This window comes from Zalophus californianus, chromosome 6 (genome assembly GCF_009762305.2).
Source record: "Zalophus californianus isolate mZalCal1 chromosome 6, mZalCal1.pri.v2, whole genome shotgun sequence".
NCBI lineage: Eukaryota > Metazoa > Chordata > Mammalia > Carnivora > Otariidae > Zalophus > Zalophus californianus.
In genome coordinates, this window is record NC_045600.1 from 2,055,091 (window position 1) to 2,069,714 (window position 14,624).

Here is a 14,624-nt window from a genome sequence, read left to right on the forward strand (position 1 = left end):
TAATTTATTTGTATAATTTCAGCCAAACTGAAATCAGTGAAGGAGGTTTTGCATTTTTCTGGACCAGACTTGCAGAGACTGACCCGCCTCCCCAGCCTTGACGTGCAGCACCTGCTGAGAACGGCCTCCTCGCACCTGCAGGGGACATGCGTCTGCACAGGTGTGCACGGAGAACGTCGAGATGGGGACCTGTCAGGTGGCAGGGGGAGCCATGGGGGCCCTCGCTTCTGAGAGTCAGCTCTTGGGCCAAAAGAGATGGGACCGAGCCAAGGGGCGTGGGAAGCAGGGGTGAGTTGGCAGTCAGAGCCCGGAGCCCCCAGGTGCCCATGGAGCACTGCAGCAGCCGTGACCGCCTCCTCCCTGCCGGCTGGCACCTCATCCACCCACGTGACCGAGGTCACCTGTCCTTCCACCACGTGGTGCCTGACACCCTCCCCGCCCCCCCCCCGCCCCGCATTCCCAGCGCTGCATCTGCACCAGCAGAAGCAGAGGTTCCCCGCACAGCACCAGCGCCTGAGCCTGGGCTGCCCCGTGCTCGATGGGCTTCTCCGCGGCGGCCTGCCCCTGGACGGCCTCACCGAGCTGGCCGGCCCCAGCTCCTCCGGCAAGACCCAGCTGGCGCTGCAGCTCTGCCTGACTGTGCAGTTCCCACGGCAACACGGAGGCCTGGAGGCCGGTGAGTGGCTGCCCCGAAGTGGGGGGCAGAGTTGCGGGGGCGGGGGTCCTGCCCAGGAGTTGAGGGGGGCCAGCAGTGCTGGGGCCGTACTCCACGGAGGCTGCGCCAGACGTACCCACAGTGTCTTCCTGGTTCCATCTTTCTCTGCCTCTGGCAGAGCGAAAAGTCCCCTCGCGGGCTGTGGGCCTGGCCCGAGGGTTCCTGCGAACTCACTCACACCACAAGCCTGCACACACACGCTCGTACACACACTCGCTCACACCACCGGCCTGCACACACACGCTCGTACACACACACGCTCACACCACCGGCCTGCACACACACGCTCGTACACACACACGCTCACACCACCGGCCTGCACACACACGCTCGTACACACGCTCACACCACCGGCCTGCACACACGCTCGTACATGCACACTCCACCGGCCTGCACACATGCTTGTACACACGCTCACGCCACTAGCCTGCACACACGCTTATACACACACACGCTTACACCACCAGCCTGCACACACGCTCATATATAGACACACACGCTCACACCACCAGCCTGCACACACATGCTCACACACGCCCACACCACCAGCCTGCACCCACATGCTCACACACGCCCACACCACCAGCCTGCACATACATGCTCATACACACACACACATGCCCACGCCACCAGCCTGCCAACTCTTTGGTCCTCAGAGGCAGACCCGGGCAAGCAGTATTTCGCTTTTCTGTTTCCGGGGAAGGAGCTTGCGGGCTGGAGCCCCAGGGTGGTGGGGGCGGGCAGGCCTGTGTTGCGTGGCGGGGGCTGGGCCGTGCTTCTTGCGTTGCTTTGTGTGGCTGACATCTGCATGGGCTACGCGGTAGAGGGACTTTTCCAGGCTGCCTGCGTGTGTCACTCAAGTGTTCAAAATCTGAATTGTTTTTAACTAAACGTGAGGTAACTGGTGCGCACATGACATTGTCGGGTAGCTGCCTCTCTGACGCTCCACGGTCCCTCCTTGCTCCTGGGCTGCACACAAGCCGGCAGCACCTCCAAGCTCACGTGCACACCTCACTGCCCGGACAGGCTGGGCCATGTGGCGGGCTAGGGATGCAACCGGGACCAGACATCCCGCCCCGGTGACATGCACCGGGATTATGCACAGGTTCCTGTGGTCGCAGAGCACCCCGCAGGGGCACCGGCAGCAGGCTGCGTGGTCTGGATCTCTCCCGTTTCCCGTTAGCACCGTGAGCTCTCGTGAGGGGCAGGGTCTGTGCGGCTCCCGTGAACCCCCAGCGTCTGGCACCAGCCAGGTCTGCTGGCCACGGGCAGGGGCTCCTGACCACGTGCGGTGCTTGCTCACACCTGAGGCAGGCGTTTGTGTGTCACTCTGGTTCCAGCGTCTCTGTGCGAGGTGCAGTCCGGGAGGGCCTAAGGGCCAGGCGCCTGGTGCTGGTGCTGGGTAGATGGACTTGGCCTTGGAAGCGGGTCGTCCGTTTACCCCACGAAAGAGGCACAATGATGCCCAGCTTGCGTCTGCTCAACCAGTGTGTCCGCGGGGCCCTGTTGGGGGGCTGCGCCCGAGACAGGCTGGGTGTGGAGTGCAGGGCTGGCCATCCAGTCTTGATGCTGAAGCTCTCCCAGCCTGGTCTCCTTCACGCCACGATGGCCTGCGACATTCTGGCCCAGCAGGGTCCCTGCAGACTCCTCTTCTCCTGGATGGGTCACACGAGCAGTTACCGTTGGCATCTGTGTCCAGGCTGGGTCCGTACTCAGGGTGGGCCTGGCCTGGGGGAGAGGGAAGGGCACCGCGAGGCTGGGTGCTCAGAGCTTCCTGGGCCCACCCCTCCTGGCGCCAGATGCCCTGAAAACAGCCCGTAGTAGAGCCCGTGTCCCCCATTCCGGGACACAGCAGGCCTAGCGTGGGCCCTCAGCTGCCCGCAGGCTCGCTCGAACCCCGGCCTGAGGTGGCCCTGCCCCAGGGAGAAGCCGGTCTGGGGGGTCTCTACCCCTCCACCACCGCCAGGCCACCCAGGGCCTCTCAGTGACAGCCACGTCACGCCACACCACACGGGCTGTGCTGGGGATCAGAGACCCGTGCTTCCAGCTCCTGCACGGAGCCGCCCACGTCTGCCAGACAGAAGCAGGGACGCCAAAAACCAGGAGCTGGTGGGCACGAGGCTGTGGGGAGCCAAGCTGCTGGGTGGCCAAGGAGGCTCTGGGGATGTCCATCAGACGCTGGGCTATGGGCCGGCCGCACAGGCTTTAGCCCCTGGGAAAGGAGACATGACCACAGTGGCAGGGGGGACCCGGAGAGAGCCGGGCGGGTGTCCCAGGCCTCGAGGTGGCCCCGAGGTTACTATGACATTAAATGTTGCATCCAAAGATGCTTGCTTTCCTGACAAAATAACTCCTTTCACCCAGTGAGATCTGAAAGCCCTAATTTTGAAAAGAATGGCAAAGACACTTTGGATTTATTTGAATCCTGCACTTGATGGAGCCCCCTCTCTCCCTGGCCCGCCACCATCTGCCAGGACCACCCTGGAGAAGCCACCATGTCCTGTGGCGGGTGGGGGCGGCGCGGCGAGGCCCTGTGCCTCTCCCAGCCACACACCCAGGGGGGTAAAGGGGCTTCAGGGCTGCACAGACAGACTTGGTTCCACGCTGAACCTTCCGTCCAGCCTGCTCTCCCCAGACGGGCCAGCACGGTCACGCCCAGCTGCTCCCGGGGTGGACAGGGTCAGGGGCTCAGCCGTGTCTCCAGGCATTTCCCCGAGGGATGGTCTGGAATGTGCCCAGGAAGGTTAAGGAGATGCTGACGGTCAGGCGCTCGCTACAGACTTGGTGGTTCTCGTCCCGCCACGTATCCGTCTCTTAAGTGTCAAATTCTGCCAAAACACAGTTAGGTCGAAGTCAAAAGTTAGGCACAAACAGGGTGCGTGCGCATATGTGGTGTGGGTCCTTTGGTTCATCCAGTTCCCCTGCCCAAGGCTGTGCAGTGACCGATGCAGGTAAGGGACCCGAGGTCTGCTGGGGGTCCTGGAGCCAGAGCTTCACCAGAACCCCGGCCATTTCTTCTTTTAAAAAATTGAGATGTAGTTCACATACCATAAAATTAAAACGTACAATTTAGTGCTTTCTAGTGTATTCACAGAGCTGCGTTTCCATCGCTACTGCCTAATTCTAGAACATTTCGCGGGCCCTCCCCACTGCCCACTGGCAGTCCCGGCTCCACTTCCTGCTCCGGGGTCCGCCTGTTTCGGACGTCTCGCGGAAGTGAAATCCTAGGTCGTGACCTCTGTGGTCTCTCCCTCGGCATGATGTTGGCACGGTTCATTATGTTGGAACACGTGTCGTACTTGGTTCCCTTTTCCGGCTGAACAATATTCTGTTGTGTGTCCAGAGCATGTTTGTTCGCCCATCCGCCCATCCACGTGATGTGACTTCCACCTCGTGGCTTTTGTGGACAGTGCTGCTCTGAATGCTGGCGTACGTGGCTCGTGAGCACGCGCACACCCAGTACCGCGGGGTCCCGTGCACGTGCCACGTCCGAGTGGGTGAGGGGCCACCAGCCGGCATGCCACCCTCATCAGCGCACTGTCCTCGCCGACGCTGGACTTTGCGATCTGAGCCACCGTCGTGGGTGGGCGGTGGTCCCACGGTGGATTTGATCTGCATTTTGGGATGACTGAGGGTGTTCGGCATCTCCTCATGGGCCTGTCGACCATCATCTCACGTCTCCTGTGGAGAAAGGTCTGTTCAGATCCCTTGCCTGGTTTCTGACTTGGGTCGTCTTGTGGTTGAGTTGTAAGAACTCTCTGTCTGATACGGCTGCTGGACTCTTCCCAGACACGGAATTTACTGTATTTTCTCCTCTCTGTGGGTTGTCTTCGTTTTCTTGATGGTACTGTGTTGATCAAGTGCAGTTTCTCTCTCTGCCTTTGCTCGCTGTTGGTGTCACATCTGAGAATCCGGTGCCGAATCCAAGGTCACGGAGGCTTCCCATGTCTTTGGAGTTGGGTGCCCTGGCAGCGCCTGGCCTACCGTGACCTAGCTGTCCCAGCACCGTTTGGTGGAGAGACCATTCTTTTGTTGAGCTGCCTGGGGACCTTGGTTGAAAATCAGTTGCCACAAATGTTAGGGTTTACTTCGGACGGCCCCCAGTTCTTTCTGGCTGTGGACTCGGGGTCCATTCCCCGGTGCGGAGATCCAGGCCCGGGCCGGGCTGTTGCCCCAGGGTGTCCGGGCTTCTGGGGCCGCGTAACCCGCTGTTTGCCGACTGGCTTTTCCAGTCACACACAGACATGGTTGTCACCGTGCAGCCCCGGATGGAGCAAGGAGCCGAGAGTAGAGCCTTTGAGGGATGGTCCTGCGTGCGCAGGAAGGGCATTGCCAGAAACCTGGGCCCTGATAACTCCGTTCACTTCCACTCGAGACAGGCTGGGGACAGGCCCGTGGGGTGGCATCCTGTCAGCAAGGAGGGGCCCTTTGTCTTCCCAGGGGCCGTGTACATCTGCACGGAAGATGTCTTCCCCAGCGTGCGCCTGCAGCAGCTCATGGCTCAGCAGCGGCGCCTGCGGACAGATGTGCCGGGAGATGTGGTCGAAAGAATAAAATTTGGCAACCAGATCTTCATTGAGCACGTGGCCGACGTGGTGAGTGTCGCTCTGGCCCTGAGTGCCGAGGGGAGGTCGGTCCAGTGGGCAGGGCCACACACGAGACCCCGGGCCACCCCCAGTACCCGTTGGCAGAGACACGTGCCCATGCACGTGGGCCACACATTCAGAGCCACACGATCTGGTACCTGAAATTCCGGTTGGACCAGGCATCCTGCGGGGCTCGTCACCGCCACGCACAAGGAGTGGGGGAGGGCGGTCCCGCGGGCGCGAGGGTGCCCAGCACGGCGCCTGCTGCCCTGACCCACGCCCCCCGGCCGTGGTGTTCAGTCCCCTGGAAAAGGCCGCAGCTGCAGGGGACACCTCCCGCCGGCCACCCTGTGGTGCCCCCTGCCCACACGACGTGGCCGGCGGTCCAGGCCAGCCGTCCCAGCCACAGCAGTCCGTACTGGGTTTTATTTCTGCCTCTGGCAGAGCAGAAAGCCCCCCATCAGGGCACAGGAGCCCCCCCGCCACCACCTGGCCAGGGCCTGGCAGGTCCCCGGCCCCAACAGGCCCCTCAGACGGCTGACTGCCACCTGGCCACAGCACTCGGGGGACAGATCTGGAAGCATCAGCAAGTGACATGTCCCTGCCGGTGCGCGGCGAGCAGGGACGGGAACCCCCGGGGAGGGGACAAAGGTCGCGCAGGCAGGGGGAGCGGTGCCGCCGTAGCGCACTGTGGCAGGGACGGAGGGCGGGAGAGGACCACAAGGGAAGGTGGCAAGTGAGACTAAAGCAGTACAGCAGGCGAGAGTAAGGAAGGCCTCTGCGTGGGGCCGGCTCCCGGGCACATCAGCACCGGCTGGCGGAGCGCCCCGGTGCCGGTGGGCCTCCCCCCCGCGTAAGGATTCTTACAAAAATTGCAAGGAAAGGGTAAGGTATATAAACTTTTAATTTTTAAAAACTGTACAGTGAAACCTATCTCACACAGCTTGGGGAAGTAGCGCGGTAAGCTCCGGCCCACGGGGCCCGCAGCCACGGCCTCTTCCACGGAGGGTCAGGACACAGGCGGCCTGCGGGGCTCCCGGGAAGCGCAGCCCAGGAGGGAGGCCGCGCCCACCCCGCCGTCCTGTAGGGGCCAAGCGTGGCCATGGCTTTGCGAGCGGCGCGCATCCCGACGAGCAGTGCAGTTAGTAGTAGGACAGTGTGCTCCGTGGCACAGGGACACGGGGTTAGACGAGGTTAGTGCTGCAGGCTCCCGGCTCCAGGGCCCTCCAGCCTCGGTGGCCGTCCCCTGGCTGTCACAGGGCTGCCTCTGGCGGCACACAAGCAGCGTCGTCCCGGGTCTTCCAGGCTGGGGGTGGCTTCACTGCGAGAGAAGAGCGCCGTCAGGGCCGGGGCCGCCGAGCCCCACGGTGGCCTAAGTGTGGTTCCGAAGACAGTTCTGGGGGCGGAGGGCTTCCACCCTCTTGCCCGGTGTCTCCAGGAGGCCGGGGGGGTGGTCAGCAGTGCCAGCAGGGCCTCCCCACCTGCCCAGCCCCCCCCTCCCGCGGGGACGGGGTGGGGGACTCACATTACCGCTGGCGTCCTCGAGGCCGCTGCTGCTGTCATTTTCCACAGAAAGAGGCTCTACTGGAGACGCCCTAGAGACGGAAGCACAGACGGGGCTTCACTCAGGGTGGGCCAGCCGGCCGTGGTCACGGCACCAGGGCCCGAGTCCCAGCCACAGGGCAGACGGCTCCAAGGGGCAGGCCTGAGGCCCCGGAGGCTGGGCGGGGTGGCGGGGGGCCACCTGCCCCCGCCCCCTGCTTGGGCACAGTACCGGTGGCCCCACCCCCACTACCTCCTTCCTCCTCCCACTGGGGGTTGCTGGGCAGGGGGCAGGGCCACCCGCACACCCGCCTGGCAGGAGTGTGGTCTCCGGGACCGTGGCGGTAATAAGTCGGCCTTGCGGTGTGGCTGCGTCCGGGGTCAGTGCCTGGCAGGGGGCCACGGAGGGAGAAAGGCCCGGTCACAGTGCTGGCCCCACGTGCTGTCGGCCCCACCAGACTTGAGAAGTAAAGGGATGGGTGTGTGAGGGGTCCCTCGGCACAGGGCAGCCGGGGAGACGCCAACGGCACGGGCGGTGACGCCACCCCCCTCGGCTTCCAGGACACCCTGCTGGAGTGTGTGAGAAAGAAGGTGCCCGTGCTTCTGTCTCGGGGGGTGGCCCGTTTGGTGGTCATCGACTCCGTGGCCGCCCCATTCCGCTGTGAGTTTGATGGAGCGGCCTCGGTCCCCAGGGCCAGGCGTCTGCAGGCCCTGGGGGCCGCTCTGCGCCGGCTGAGCTGCACCTTCCAGAGCCCGGTGCTGTGCATCAACCAGGTGGGTACCCCCCCCCCCCCGACGGCAGATGTCCTCGGCATCCATCTTAAGGAAGAAGCTCGGGAAGGGCAGAGCCATTCACGCCAGGGTGGGCAGCAGTGGGGTCCTCGCTGCAGCTGACCCCAGTCTGCACGTTCCAGGTGACAGAGGCCACAGAGGAGCAGGGCACGGCACCTGGGCCACAGGGGTGAGCACCACCTCCCCATCCCCGCTCCCCCCCCCCCCCCCGGCAGGAGGGCCGCCCAAGTAGCGGTGGGACCCCTGCGGTTTCATAAGTAACGGTTGGGCCTGTTTTCTCAGTGTCTGGGACGAGCGGGTTTCTCCAGCTCTCGGAATGACCTGGTCCAACCAGCTCTTAATGAGACTGATGGTCAGTCGGCGCCACCCTGACCGCACCCTGAGGGTGGTCTTCGCCCCTCACCTGCCCCCCTCGTCCTGTTCCTACACAGTCAACGCAGAGGGAGTGCGAGGGACTCCTGGGACCACGTCCTGCTGACACGGCAGCTGCGGAGCAGCCGGCCAGGTCAGCCGCGGGTTCTGGCCGAGACTTCCGCGCCCTGCGGGCACGGGGGGCTGACGACTCCCACACCCATCGCTGGGTCAGGATGTGCTCGAGGGTGTTGGCTGCACCTCCTCCACGGCAGGGAGGCAGGGCACACAGATGAGCTGCCCGCCGAGGCCTCCCCACATGCCCCATGCCCCCCGTGCTCCCCATGCTGCCTGGCACAGTGGGTCCGGGACCGACCCCCTCACCACAGCTCACGCTCTGCCAGGCTCTGCCCTAAGTAACTCCTCCACGTTGATGCAAGTCTTCTCCACCGCCCCTGGGATGGGGAGCTGCCATCCTTGGTCTCAGTGACACTGAGGCACAGAGCAGTCCAGTGACTTGGCCAGCCTCCCCGTGGCTCCATGAGCCAGACACCGACCCCGGGCTGGTGCCGGGAAGAGAGGCACACGCCCGACCCAGTGCTGGGGGTGGAGGCAGAGGTCCCTGGAACTGGGCAGACTGTTTGAACATTTTCTAGAGCAGAAACATTCATTTGTAATTTCTATTGCCTGGTTAAAATATTCTGTGGCCCTCAAAAGGGTAAGAATGGCTATAATATAAACAGGAAAAAGGTCTTTTAGGGCTGCAATTTGATAAAAGCCTTTCTGCAAGTGCAGATTCTTCACACTAGGAAATAAACCATTTTATTTTTGTAATTAAATAATAAACAATCCCAAATTATTTTCTAGGCAGATCACACTAACAGTGAGGAAACTACAAGACAGAGTGTACACGTGGCAGACCCCTGGGGGGATGCACACCAGTGCTGGACCCCTGCCCACCCATCCCAGAGGGACACCCCTGCAGCAGGGCGGTCTCTCTGTGACACCCTCCGTCCCATGCACTCCTCAGCACTGTCAGGCCTCGCAGACCTGGTGTGTGCCCCCCCCCCGAGGGTTCTCCCCTAGGACGATGGGGACAAATGTGGAACAGTGCGTGTCTTTAGGCCTATCCCAGTCACGCACAGGATGCCGGTACACCCTGATGAGCCGCCCTCCGCTCATGGGAACCTCACCCTCTGTCGCTGCTCTTCCACTTTATAGAGTTTTCAGAAGTTTGAAGACCATACAGTGCACTGCTCAGAAAGAAGTGCAAATATAAACATCTCAGAATATAGCCTCATCTATGCCGCGTGCTTCCCAAGAACATTCTATAAAGTTATGACGATGGGCAATCTGTTCTATAAACTGTAAACAATGTATTTTTTTAGCAATATTTATGTTACCATAAACACTAAATTTCTCATTACATGCTATTTCTAGCAGCTTTCTGAACAAACAAATGATAGGAACTTTTTAATTCCAGGAAACAACAGACTCCCCCCAATACTGTAAACACAAAGCAAGCACCACAGAGACAGCCCACTGGCCCCGTGAACTGCCGGGTCGGCTGCGTGGGCAAGAGCCGGGAGGGTCAGGAGGCCCAGGCCTGCCACAGCCTCCACCGTGACGACCCGTGGTGGGGGCTCCGCGGACCATGGCCAGCTCCTGTCCCCCTCCTGTCTGCTGGTTGGGGACTCGAACGGGACAGGAATGATGTACAGTGGGTGCCGATGCTCTAAGGGTCACCTCACCAAGAAAGGAAAACGTTGCGGACGAGGGACAGCCACCCCCACTGCTTCACTCTTCGAGAATGTTAAAATCCACACAAGACTTGAATGAAGTAGTGATAACCAGGCTCATTTCTGTTTTGATACAAGTTCAAAAATCACAGATTTCCAGGCAGTGTCCCGAGACAGGAAGGTTTCTTACGACCTGGTTTAAGGAGGCCGCCTGGCTTCTCTCACCCCGGCCACATTTCCTCACAGCCCCACAAGGCAACGTCAGCCCTCAGAGAACCAAGCGGGGCGATTTGACCAAGGCCCCTGCGCGGTGGCCGGTTCCCACCACCTCAGAGTGCAACGCTAAATCCTGTTCTCAGCCCCATGTTCTCCAGATCCAAGTGTCACTAAGGGAAACTGGGTAGGTTTCCAATGTCCTGGATCCGCTTCATGGCCCGAGGAGCACTGGGGATGGAGGGGAGGGGGCAGCTCCCGGGGCCCTCCCCACCAGCCACATCACACCCCGACACCCCCTGCACCTCGAAGGGAAGTGCAGAGCACACAGTGCCTCTGCAGGGACATGGCTCACGCGTTCCCTTGGCTCGAGTGTCTCACAACCCATCCCACGTGTAAACCAACTCTGGAGCGTTTACAAAGTAAGTTCCTGGTCCCTCGGAAGCTGCAACACCGGGCCAGTCGGGCACTGCGGGAAGAGGCCAGACGCACGGGCTCCTGCAGGCAGGACACAGAGCGCCAGTCTCTGGGCGGGAACAAGCACATGGCCACAAACACCGGCAGGCGAGGCCACGTGCTCCTGTGGTCTTAAATGATGGGACATTTCTGAACGGTTTCGGGCCTGCAGCCCCGGAAGGACACGTGCAGTATGTGGAGGCCCCCCCGGGCAACCCCTCAGGGAGTCCTGGTGAGCACGTACCCCAGCAGAGTGCAATTCAGGAGGGAGAGGTGACTGAGGACAAACAAAAGCATGTACCCTTGCGGTGACACCACCGAACATTAACGTCAAACGGCAGCACACCACGGGGACGCTCCGAGTTTCTTGATCCCCCTCATCTACCTGCTGCGTCTTCACACTCCCACCCACTGGCCTGGACGAGGCCCTTCTTACCGCCGCTGCCACCAGGAGCCACAAACCCCTTGTCGTCTGCTCAGGACGTTCTAAACCCACCCATGAGCCTCACGCATCCCCTCACGGGTAGGGCCCCGGTGGACTGGGAAATGTTCCTGTCAAAACCTACCCCGTGTTACTTAATGCTACAAAAAAAACTTTTTTAAAAACAAATCCCGCATCTCTTCCTGCTCAGCACTCGGGCCGGCAGAGGGAGAACGGGCTCCACGGGGGCGGGCTCAGGAGCCCGCGGAGTGTCCGGCAGAGCCGTGGAGGGGCCACACTGCAGGAGCGGGACTCAGCAGAGACCCAGACCCACTGGCAAGTCACCCACTCTCTGAATTCCAGGCAGCACTGCCAGAGCTCATCAGATGCTTAGTCTAGAAGGGTGCAGTGTAAAGTTCCAGAGTCTCAATTTACAGCCTTAATCCGGTATTAAAATTTAAAATCGATTCTGGTGTAATGGCAGGAAGTACAAGCATCCGTGAGCAGCGGCCGACTCTGAACGTGCTGAAGCCAGCTGCCGGGGCTGGTGGGCCACTTGGGCCGCCACGCCCGGCCGGTCTCACACTCACACTTCAGCAGCTCTTGGGTCGCTAGTGCCGCAGCCAGCTTAACAGAACTCGGGCCAAACCTCCACGAGGTGGTGGACAGCACTATCTAGGAAAGGAAGCAACCTGGGAGGTGGGTCCCCTGCAGAGCGGGGAGGGGCGTGGCAAAGCTTGGAGGGTCTCGGTGCTTCGTTAGTCTCAGGGGGTTTATCTAGCTCTGCCTCGGCCCTCAGTGGGCCAGGTCAGGGTGGCTGGCACTCAGAGCTCACGAGTCTGCCAGACAAGTATTTCGTTCCTGCGTGAAAAAACAAATGGAAAAATTACACTTCACCCATACTCCAAAGGACGCCAGAGTCAAGGGGTCTCAGAGCTGTAACAATCACAGCGGTACACCTCTCAGGTCAACGCTCGGGCATCCTGATGCCCACGTGCACAGGGGCCAGCACCGAGGAGGAGTGCGGGACCCGGTCGACCCCAGACCTTTTACGACGGCGACACCTCTTTCACTCTCACGAGCAGGCGCGCTCCAAGCGCACTGGCCAGCGCTACCGGTACCTCACCTCTCGCCGGAGGCCTGGCAGAAAGCACCCTGGAAACAGCCACCTCCTGAGGTGCTGGGGGCTGAGGAGGAAAGCCTGCTACCACCCGTGAGCATCCAAGAGGTGAGCAGCTGGGCCAGGGCTGCTAAGAGGTGCAACGGCCAGGACGTCTGGTCGGGGCGGACGAGCAATAACTGCTAAGTCAGAAGGTTCTCTTTCCCTAAGCTCAGCTGCAGGCTCAGCTGCCAGGTCTGCTCGGCACCCTTGGCCGCACCCGACAGCCACACCAGACGTTGAAAAGAAATGGATAATTAGTAAGAGAAGAAGAAGGTGCCAACAGTTTTAAATGTGAAGGTGACAGGTTCGTGCAAGCCTTGGGACACCAAGAAAAGTGCTAAAGATTGGGTGTAAAAGTGACAATATGTCAGTTACATTAGTAAAGGTCTAATAGTTTTAAAACACTGAACAACAGCTTAACTGGACAATGAATTAGTTACAAACTTACCAGAGGCTAAAATCATACAAATTAATAATACACAATAAGTGACCAAGTTTTGATATTACTTTATCGGAATATTTAAATTTTAATTAGCTTAAACTATTCAAAGATCATGAATATACTGAGAATGTCCATGATATGCACATTCCCACAATTAACGTAATCAAATTAATGCAGAATCCAGAAATATCATTATGATGGCCTCTTTCTCTAAGACCCAGAAAATACTCGAGTGTTCCCAAGACCGTCGGAGGCTGCAGCAGTGCCCGGGAAGGGCCTGTGGCCGCCCAGCTCCCTAAGCTGGGTAGTCAAGGGCACTGAGTGGGGCAGGGCTCCTTACTTGGAAATGGTCTTCAGCGGCCTTGCCACCCACGTTAAGGACATTCAGGGAACTGGCACGCTTCATGCTGCAAACAGGGCAGTGGACATGCAAAAGGACAAACCAGCGTGTCAGTCAACCAGAGCGGCAAACAAAGCAAAGACATCCCCAAGGCCTCTGTCACAGCGGGGGGGGGGGGGGGGGGGGGCAACCCCTCGTGGAGAGCGGGCCTTTCTCTCTCTCGGGCAGGGGTGTCTGCCCAGTTCTTAACACAGACGCCCCGGGTCTATCCATATTTAAAGTTCAGTAGAGAAAAAGCACAGTTTCTCTGCATCTGTCTCACCAAAGTATCTGTCTTAAATACTATGTGTAAATTCCACGTGTCCTCATACGTTCACAATTTGAAGCCTGGCTCGTGGAGGAGCCAAGAAGCTCTGCCCGCGCAGCCCTCTGGCTGGGCCTGAGTCTGCAGGGCACGTCAGATCAGTTTTAAGAAGGGAGCCTGGAGCCTCCTCCAAAACCTACCACTCACCCTAAGTGACCATATAAAAGAGAGACCCCTTGAAGCTCAGTATCTACATATATTCGTGTACTTTATGTATTTTTATATTAAATTTTATATTAAAAGGAAAAATAATTATTAGCAAAATACTAAGAGTCTGATTTCTCTGCTTAGAAACCAAAATTTAAAACAAATTTCATGGCTTTACCTTTAAGGAAATCTAGTGATTTAAATGTGTATTTACTTTTTTCTCCCATTTGACACCTTTTAAAATAACTTGATGAAATATCCTGCAAATAACCTAAAACCTAAACTTAAATGATAGTCATAAAGTTACTATCATTGCTTACCACCACCAGGGATGCCCTCAAACAGTAAATCACCTTAGCTTTTAAAGTTAAAATAACTGACATTAATAGTTATTTTTAAGTATTTGCAACAGGAACTGTAATAATAAATTTGAACTACCTACAACATACATAGTACACACTAGTATTCATCCGTGAGCTGAAGGCACGGCTGTGAGGCCGAAGCACAGGCGTGAGGGGTTGGCACAACCAGACACAAACGCACCAGGAACGGGCACTAAGGCCGCGGCCACCACCGAGTGCCCAGCAGCACCGTGGATGGGCACAGCGCCTGGCAAATGGCAGGTACTGACCAAGTTCTCACTGAATGAACTACACCAAAAGCAAAAGACCTTAATTCACTTAAGCTCAAGTAAAATTCACTCCCAAAGTGCCCGAACCAAGACAAACACAAACACAACAACCCCATGTATCCTACGTAAGTGCTACTAGAATTCTGAACAAGTTTTCTCTACACAGCACTACTCAAGAACAAAGGATAAAATCAAACCAAATCACACTGGCACACTTAATTATTGTTATTTAAGGGGCCAGTGGACTTTTTCTAAGAGAGTTATACAACCCTCTTCCTCAAACTCTTTCCCTTACAAGATGAAAGTAAAAACAATTTGACTCCTGCCAGTAAGTCTCCCCTTGACTCTGCGAGCTGCATCCACACCCTTCCCTTACACCGTGGGGGTACGAAACAGGAAGAATGCCGAGTTTGGTGGTTCTCAAAATGTTGTCTTAGACCAGCAGTGCGGGCACTAGCTGCGAACATGCCAGAAAGGCCAATGCTGTGAGAGGTGGGGAGTGCAGACCCACTGCACCATAAACTGAAGGAGGGGGCCCAGCAGTCTGTGTTCAAATGCCCCGGAGACGCTGATGCTCAGGTGTGAGAACCACTGACCCAGTGAATAAACGCAGTTACTCTTACCTGGACAGATGATTCAGTTTTATGCATTTTTATGGGATAAAATTTCTAGAGCCATTTCAGTTTTCATCAAGTTCAGTAAGGTACCATTCTCCAGTACTAC

At 58.5% G+C, this 14,624-nt stretch overlaps 2 protein-coding genes across 14 annotated transcripts in view; one reads left to right on the forward strand and one right to left on the reverse strand.

Moving 5' to 3' along the window:
• The window catches only part of XRCC3 (X-ray repair cross complementing 3), an 18,374-nt gene extending 8,645 nt beyond the window's left edge, over positions 1-9,729 (forward strand). For 2 of the 4 annotated variants that reach the window (XM_027568926.2, XM_027568927.2), the window contains 6 exons: positions 23-160; positions 464-676; positions 5,156-5,310; positions 7,405-7,617; positions 7,758-7,804; positions 7,918-8,253. In XM_027568926.2, the coding sequence (XP_027424727.1) occupies positions 23-160; positions 464-676; positions 5,156-5,310; positions 7,405-7,617; positions 7,758-7,804; positions 7,918-8,113 (962 nt within the window). In that variant the 3' untranslated portion in view covers positions 8,114-8,253. Of the gene's footprint in view, positions 1-22; positions 161-463; positions 677-5,155; positions 5,311-7,404; positions 7,618-7,757; positions 7,805-7,917 lie in introns of all 4 variants that reach the window. The other 2 variants (XM_027568925.2, XM_027568928.2) reach the window with 2 other exon arrangements.
• Positions 6,188-14,624, reverse strand: part of KLC1 (kinesin light chain 1) — a 60,474-nt gene continuing 52,037 nt past the window's right edge. For 4 of the 10 annotated variants that reach the window (XM_027568915.2, XM_027568913.2, XM_027568914.1 and 1 more), the window contains 4 exons: positions 12,760-12,826; positions 7,156-7,231; positions 6,827-6,896; positions 6,188-6,622 (listed from right to left, as the gene is read on the reverse strand). In XM_027568915.2, coding sequence (XP_027424716.1) covers positions 6,883-6,896; positions 7,156-7,231; positions 12,760-12,826 — 157 coding nt within the window. In that variant the 3' untranslated portion in view covers positions 6,188-6,622; positions 6,827-6,882. Of the gene's footprint in view, positions 6,623-6,826; positions 6,897-7,155; positions 7,232-11,496; positions 11,677-12,759; positions 12,827-14,624 lie in introns of those variants that run through there. The other 6 variants (XM_027568921.1, XM_027568918.1, XM_027568917.1 and 3 more) reach the window with 3 other exon arrangements.